Source organism: Aquarana catesbeiana, linkage group LG12, assembly GCF_042186555.1.
Source record: "Aquarana catesbeiana isolate 2022-GZ linkage group LG12, ASM4218655v1, whole genome shotgun sequence".
NCBI lineage: Eukaryota > Metazoa > Chordata > Amphibia > Anura > Ranidae > Aquarana > Aquarana catesbeiana.
Genome location: NC_133335.1, coordinates 74315716 through 74324768, shown reverse-complemented (window position 1 = coordinate 74324768; position 9053 = coordinate 74315716). Strand labels below are relative to the sequence as shown.

Sequence of the window (9053 nt, the reverse complement as noted above, 5' to 3'; positions counted from 1 at the left end):
TGATCCTACCCAAGGTGCGGTGGCCGAAAGACTGGTGCAATATAACCACATGGGAAATGATAAAAGTTCATGTTCACGGCTACAGGTCCACATGACCGGCCCTGGCCAATCCCAGGACCCAGCCACTCATAAACTTCTAGCACAAAGTTGTAAATTTTCATAAAACAACGAGGAATTTATTGCATTTCTTCATGACTGCTTTAAGTGCAGCCCTTTCTCCGCCGCCATCTTTTTTTTCTCTAAAAGGAGAATGTTGCAGTTCCTGGAGTTTGCTGTCAATGAACATCCACTACAATTTTTTCCTTTTACATCAAAGCTGGGACTTGCTACACACTGATCACACACACAAGGGCAAATTGCTCATAGCTATCAATGTGTGTTATATATACACACATATGTGTGTGCGTGTGTGCATATGTATATATATATATATATATATATATATATATATATATATATATATATATATATATATATATGTGTGTGTGTGTGTGTGTATGTGTTCTTTGTGTAGAAAAACACATAGACATATATATACAGATATATAGATATATAGATATATATATAAATAACACACATACACATTGGGTTGGAATTTACAAAAATAGCATGAATCAAAACCTAAAAGTGGAATAAATATATATATATAGAAAGAGACCGCATGCACATCACTACTGTTTCTACACATTGAGCTGCAGCACAATTTTTTGGCACATAAAACTAAACACAGGGAGACTTGTGGCAGGTATCGTGTGTGTGCATATCTATCTGTTTATCTGTCTATATGCATGCATGTGTGTGTATATATATATATATATATATATATATATATATATATATATATATATATATATATATATATATATATATATATAGTACTTTTAAAAAAATCTATATATAAGTGTATGTATGTATGTATGTTTATTTATATATATTTATATATATGTACAAATATGGTAAATATATATAACTTGTTAATACATACATAATATTAAGATTACATATATATATATATATATGTATATATATATATATATATATATATATATATATATATATATATATATATATATATATAGTATTTATTTTTTACGTTTGTTTGTATACTGACTAACCCACCTTTGCCAGTCCTGTTTAATATTAAGTATATCACATCTATATTCTGTAAGCATCCAGATGCATCGCCAGGTGTGAAGAGGAGAAGCTTCCAAGATCGTGCCAGATATCTTTCCATCTGTGACGCAATCTGCACCTAAATGCGCCACTAGTGATCACATGATTAGTCACCAACGAATTGTGTTAGTTTCAAAATATTTGGGATTTTTTTTTTCAAGAGCAGTTGTCAATGCTTGATCTGCTCAGGTACCCAAAACAAGAACAAAAAAGAAAGAAGTAGGCGGGAGATATACATAAATTTCTCTCTCTATTATAGCCTTCACACACCTATCTGCTTACGATCTATGTATCAATATCTATATCAAATATATAAATATCTATATGTATGTGTATATATATATATATATATATATATATATATATATATATATTTTTTAATATATGTACGTTTTTGAAATGTTGAAATGTATGTGTGTGATGTGTGTGTATATATATATATATATATATATATATATATATATATATATATATATACAAATATATATATGTATGTTCACACACGCCACACAAATACATTTCAACATTTCAAAAGCATAATACATAATTTGAATATATACATATATATATATATCTAGATAGCTAGATAGATATTTTACTAATGTTGCATTTTTCCATTGGATTTCATTATTTCGCAGCAAAGTCTGCTCTATACCATTATTATCAATAATTAGACATTGCCACCTTAACTAAAGAAAAACTTAAGCTTGTTGTCAGTCCTGATGTGTTGTAATTGTCACTATTGATGTGTTTATATTATTATTCGATTTTTATGTTTTACATTTCATACATTTTAGATTTTAAACAATATTTTTTGATAAATAAATAAATGATACAGACTTTTTTTCCATTTATTTTATTTGTTTGAAATATTACCAGATCAGAGCATTTCAAAACAGGAAATAAACACTGAGATCTAATTATATTAAAATTAATAACAGACCACATCATTTTTATTACACGCACACATACACACATACTAGAGGACGAGAATTTTTAAGGTGGAAATTTAAGACAAATATCATTGTAATAATCTTACTAGGTCAGCAGATCTGTGACTACAATCCACGGTACATAATATTGTATTTGAACAAAACACAGTCCTACACAAACACTTGGGATTTCCCTTCACAGTAAAGTCAGACGAGCTATTAAACACAGTCACAATATTTTTTTTCTCAGGGTCTCTCCATAAGAGTTGGAGTCTCTGAAAAGATCTGCAAATACTTGTGCTACATGAAGTCACATGGAAATGGATCTAATCTGTCACCACATCGGGGTAGGTAGCTAACCCTATCATAGAAAAGGGATCTAGGTAGTATGGTAGGATCCAGCAGATTCAGTGGATCTTGTGTGGGGAGGGGGGGTCACCAGTCTTTTTTGAGGTCTCTGGTGGTCACTCCTCTTCCTCTTCCTCAGTCTCCGGCTTTTCCTGGCTGTTTGAGGTGGGGCTGGGTGTCTTGTTCTCTTTTTTCCACTTCATCCTCCGGTTCTGGAACCAGATTTTGATCTGTCTCTCTGTCAGGCACAGGGCATGAGCGATCTCTATGCGCCGCCGCCGCGTCAAGTAGCGATTGTAGTGGAATTCCTTTTCCAGTTCCAGGGTCTGGTACCGGGTGTAGGTCTGCCGACCCCTCTTTCTGTCCGTGCCTGGAATATACAGACGAGGCAAGATCAATTGGACTGCTCCTAGCTACAGTCTACATCATGGGCTCACCATATACTGCTCAATCTTTGTATCTCTCAGAATAAAAATAAGAGGACACACCTAAACAATCCATTTTATTTGTGTCATGGCAGACTCTTTCACTACATAGCTGATGGTAAATCAGGAGGTTGTGCAATTAGATTGTAGAGTGTATGGTCAGCCTTAGGGTTTACTGGCATTGAACCTGGTTCTTATGACTTTGAAATATATGACACTGCTATGATATTTATCCATATGGCCATTGTGCCCCTTACCCTTTTTATAGGATTGTGCCAATATCCTTACCCTTTATAGCATTGTGCCAATATCCTTCTTATAGCCATTGTACTTTTAAAAAAAAATGCATTTATTTATTTTAACGCTATAGTTGCAATCGATTGAGTCATATATTGTGTATGTGTTTTGTGTGTTATGTATGTGTGCGTGTGTATGTGTGTGTGTGTTTATGTTTATATGTGTATGTTACAAGTTCTCCCTCTCTCTCTCTCTCTCTTTCTTTCTTTCTTTCTTTCTTTCTTTCTTTCTTTCTTTCTTTCTCTCTTTCAATTTCTTTCTCTCTTCATCTTTTATTTTCTGGCTCTGTCTGCTTCTCTCTCTTTCTTTCTCTCCTTTCCTGTCTCTCTTCCTCTTTTATTTTCTCGGTATGTTTATCTCACTTTCTTTCTTTCTTTCTTTCTTTCTTTCTTTCTTTCTTTCTTTCTTTCTTTCTTTCTTTCTTTCTTTCTTTCTTTCTTTCTTTCTTTCTTTCTTTCTTTCTTTCTTTCTTTCTTTCTCTCTCTCTCTCTATATATATATGTGCGTGTGTGTGTGAGAGCTATACACACGTATATATATATAGTGAGAGAGAGAAAGAAAAGTAGAGAGAAAAAAGGAAAGAGAGAGAGTGAGAGGGAGAGATTGTGAGAGACACACACACAATCACACGCACATATACATATACACAATCACACACGCATATACATACACACAATCACACATACACAATCACACACACAATCACACATAAACAATCACGCACACAACCACACAACCACACACATACACACAATCACACATACACACAATCACACACACACAATCACACAGACACACATATTGTGTCCATCTTGGCTGGTAGATGGTATGTAGGTAACCCTATAGGTGTGGGGAGAATTCATATGACAGCAGGGGACTATATGGGGGTACACTTATGAAGAGTGGGGTCATTCTGTAAGGATAGGAAATTAGGTCGATCTGTGGGGGAATCAGGTGGGTGAGATTATTCAGCTAGTTTGTACTGCGGGGGTTTGGTAATCACATGTTCTTCCATGTGGGGGGCTGAGTGAAAATTAATAAGTAGATAGGTAGTTCTCTGTATATCTATGGGGGGCTCCAGTAATCGGATATGTACTACTATGGGGGGGGGGGGGGGGGGCTGCGGGCCATCAGTAAGTGGATATTTAGATCGGCGGGGATTCTTGGAGACAATCAGCGAATGGATGTAATTCATGATGTAGAAGATGGAATTGTAGTTTATGTGTCTACACTTTGTATGTTACAGTATGACAGAGGACAGGGTAACAGAACATGTGTTACTGGGGAGAACACGTGTTTGTGGTCACATCAGATCCACTGTGACCAATTGCTGGATTAATATTTGCTCAGTCTTTATGCAGGACAGGAGGGGAAGTTAACCATGTCCCAAATGGAAGCAGCACAAGGCTACCGCCTATACAGTTCACACAGCAAGACGGAAACCTTATTATAAATATACATACACACATATGTGTGGAGAGAGAGAGAGAGAGAGAGAGAGAGAGAGAGAGAGAGAGATTCGCAGGCATATATATTATATACTCATCTCTCTCTATACACATATACTCATAGGCCTAACATGTAGCCAGGCTCCATGCACACTGGGCTTGGCAGAAAAAACAACAACTCAGGGAGCTTTTTTGTATACAGTTTTTTTGCCAAAGGAACTGCCATTTTTAAGCCCATTGTGCATGGAGCCTAGGCAAGTTTAGGGGAGTTTAGCATTTTTTCTTCCAAAGCTCCAAAAACGCAAACCAGAAGCTTTTTTTGTCCAGTGTGCGTGGAACCTATATGTTGAGCTTAAAATATGCCTGTAATCCTCCTAATGTGCATGGATATATAGGATAGTATTGAGCTGCTTCTACAGGCAGAACACAACTAGAACTAGAAACAGCAATTTTAAGCCACTGTACATGGACCCTCATATGGGTGGCTATCACAATCCTCTTCTACTGTTGACAACTGACTACCCGGCTCTCATTGTAACAAATATCAATATTCTATAAGATACATTCAGAAAAGCAGAAAAGAAAAGTAAAAAGAGAATGGAGCCTCCTGAATCAGTTGAAACCTTTTAAAATTCCTCAAGGTGAAGGCTTGATAATGACAAGTACCCTTAATTATAAGTACCCCATCAGCGCTATACAGAAGCATACTGATGTAACAAATGATAAGCCTATAACCAGACTTTACATAGTTCCTCTTGGGGGAGAGGTGCAGCACAGTTACGTCACTAATTGTCCCGATTCCATCACATAAATGTACAAGATAAAAAAAATAGGTATATTTAGTGCTTTATACACTATATATACACTATATGCAACGGTAAGTATATTCTGTACACATAAATATCAGTTATATGTTGGTGCACTTTGGAAAGATAGATAGATAGATAGATAGATAGATAGATAGATAGAAATGCTGTATAGGTATATTTGGTTATTTAGTGCTTTATACACTATATATAAACTATATGCAATGGTGTATGTATTATGCACACAGTATATAACAGTTATATTTGCTGGTGCCAGATAGATAGATAGATAGATAGATAGATAGATAGATAGATAGATAGATAGATAGATAGATACATGCTGTATAGGTATATTTAGTGATTTATATACTTTATATACACTATATGCAATAGTGTATATATTCTGCACACAGTATATAACAGTTATATATGTTGGTGCAAGTTAAATAGATAGATACAAACAAATGCCTTATAGGTACATAGTTATTTAGTGCTTTATACATGATATATATACTATATGCAACGGTGTGTATATTATGCAGACATCATATAACAGTTATATATATTGGTGCACGATAGATAGATAGATAGATAGATAGATAGATAGATAGATAGATAGATAGATAGATAGATAGATAGATAGATAGATAGACAGACATATGCCGTATAAGTATATTTAGTGCTTTATACACTATATATACTCTATATGCAATGGTGTGCATATTGTGCGGAGGGTATACAACAGTTATATATGTTGGTGCACTATGGATAGATAGATAGATAGATAGATAGATAGATAGATAGATAGATAGATAGATAGATAGACATAGATCTAGCATATGTAGACGATAAACAGTAGATAGATAGATAGATAGATAGATAGATAGATAGATAGATAGATAGATAGATAGATAGATAGATAGATTATGCTGTAAAGCAAGATAGAATGTAGATAGATAGATAAATGCAGAATAGATAGATAGATAGATAGATAGATAGATAGATAGATAGATAGATAGATAGATAGATAGATAGATAGATAGATAGATGATCATCTACTCCATAGATTTACTAAGTATAGACATTGGGCAGCGAGTTATGTTCCCCTGTTCCAGCATAATTCAGCCAGTGAATGGCTGGGAATCTAATTCTCTTTTGTCAGCCACTTATTGCACATTCACTGGGCTGACACCTCACAGTAAATAGCGGACATTTGCACCTCGTGTATCATCCCAGCTCCTATTTGCATAGCTGCTTAGCCCTGGTTTTATGGTGCACGCTTGTTTTGCTTGTCAAACTTCCCCAGTCCCAGTAATAATGCCCTGAGAACAGTCCCTGCACCTCTAAATCTCCATCCTAGCCTTGGATCAGCTCTATGGACCCCCCCCCCCCCCCATTGGATAAGGGACTTGCAGGCTGCCAGCCATTGTGCAGTGAACCCCCCATTGAAGAAGGACGCCATAGAGAGGAGGTGTGAAGAATCCCCCCCAGATGCCCCATCCCTCTCTCCTCTTACCTGTACTACTCCTCATCCAGGGGTAGATCCGGAGGTTGGTGTCACTCTGGAGGTCGGTGTCCCTCTGCTCGGTCTTGGTGCAGTTCTGTTTGGTGGTGTCGGTAGAACACATTAGAGAGAGGTTCTGCTCGAACGGAGAACAGTGCATGTTAAAGGAAGCGGCTTCCAGGCCGTACCCAGAGGGGGGGTACATGGCGGGGGTCTGGGGGTGCATGGTGCCCCCGTTGGTGTACAGTCCAGGTACAGTCCCAGGGAAGGACGCCGTACTCCCTGTGCCATAGCCGGTGCGCTGGCTGCTGGAGGAGGCGAAGGAACACGAAGTTTGCTCGGGGAACACTCCGGATGGGAAGACAGAAGTTGCAGTTTGATATTTGGAGAATAAAGCGTTCGCATAATACAATGAACTCATAATTTGGCCGGATGATTTGTAGGCCGGGACGTTTTAGTGTCGGTTTTACGAGGTACCGTGATATATTACAGAATTAGAGTCCAGATTTACACCAAAAAGGACCCCCTTTTTCCTCCCTTGACCATGTGACTGGCACACACGTGATTTTCCTCCCTCCAATCCAGGCTCAGCTTCCCACAGCTCTTGTAATGTGGAAAAAAAAATTGTTGTAGTGCTGGATTTATAAAATATGATAAATATTTGATGGGCTCTAACCCTCTAAGATCTATGTTTTAAAGGGAAATTGCAATGGAGTCGATAAGGAAGCTGTAATCTGTTTCAAATGAGACAAAAAGGCTTGTGGGATGAAAAAAAAGCTAGCAGCAGAGAAAAGAAAAAAAAAATAAACTGAAACCTATTTATTTCTGTATCGATTTTTCTCTAACGCTCCTGTCTGCGTTCGGTGAGATTGCGCTATCTATGCCATAGTTATTAATGGATCCTGCGTAATGCCTCTCAGACTTGGACCGCCAGATAAACCACAAAAAAGAAGAGCAGAACATCCAGCCGAGGAAGAATTGTGCCTCTTAGCTGTGATTGCATGTTATTGCTGGGCTCAGGATGGACTTCAAATTGCAGATGCCAAGCGGATCATCAATACAAGAGTCTGGTGCTGGAGAGCAATTGTTCTCCACTACTATGGGCTATAATTAAGAATGCACTTACCTTGCTTGGATCTGTCTCTGTGGATCACCTCTAACCATCCTCCGCTCTCTATATTAGCATCATCATCATTCTAATCACCATTTATCTCTATAGCCCCACTTTATTAAACAGCACTGTACACTTTTCATAGGTTTGTCCACAGCCTTTCTGGATCTCAAGAGCTTGCAATCCATATCACAGCCACACAAACATACGGGGGTCCACCTGACCATTATAATCACCATATAGCCCCATAGCCCCACTTTATTAAACAGCACTGTACACTTACATAGCACATCCTTTCTTGATCTCAAGAGCTTGCAATCCATATCACAGCCACACAAACGTACAGAGGTCCATCTGATCATCAACATTACCATTTATCTCTAAAGCCCCACTTTATTAAACAGCGCTGCACACTTACATAGGTTTATCCACATCCACCCTTGATCTAAAGAGCTTGCAATCCATGTCACAGCCACACAAACATACATGAGTCTATCTGATCATTATAATCACAATTTGTCTCCATAGCCCCACTTTTTTTTAAACAACACTGTACTCTTTCAAAACACATCCTTTCTTAATTTCAAGAGCTTGCACTCCATATCACAGCCACACAAGCATACGGGGTCCATCTTTTTTATCTCCATAGCCCTACTTTATTAAACAGCACTGTACACTTACATAGCACATCTTTTCTTGATCTCAGAGCTTAAAATCCATATCACAGCCACACAAACATACAGGGGTCCATCTGATCATTATAATCACCATTTATCTCCATAGTCCCACTTTATTAAACAGCACTGTACACTTACATAGGTTTGTCCACATCCATCTATGATCTTAAGAGCTTGCAATCCATAGCACAGCCACACAAACATACAGGGGTCCCATCTCATCATTATAATCATCATTTATCTCCATAGCACCATTTTATTTAAAAGCACTGGTTTGTCCACATCCTTTCTTTTCCAAGAGCTTACAATCCACACAAACATACAGGGGTCCA

General features: G+C 37.4%; 1 protein-coding gene across 1 annotated transcript; it reads right to left on the bottom strand.

Moving 5' to 3' along the window:
- Window positions 1-2093: 2093 nt before the first annotated feature.
- Window positions 2094-7488, bottom strand: HOXB7 (homeobox B7). Its single transcript, XM_073608056.1, has 2 exons — window positions 6946-7488; window positions 2094-2823 (listed from the first exon to the last, which is right to left on the bottom strand). The coding sequence occupies exons 1-2, from the start codon at window positions 7352-7354 to the stop codon at window positions 2570-2572; spliced, it is 663 nt and encodes a 220-aa protein (XP_073464157.1). The 5' UTR covers window positions 7355-7488; the 3' UTR covers window positions 2094-2569.
- Between the last annotated feature and the right edge of the window lie 1565 nt (window positions 7489-9053).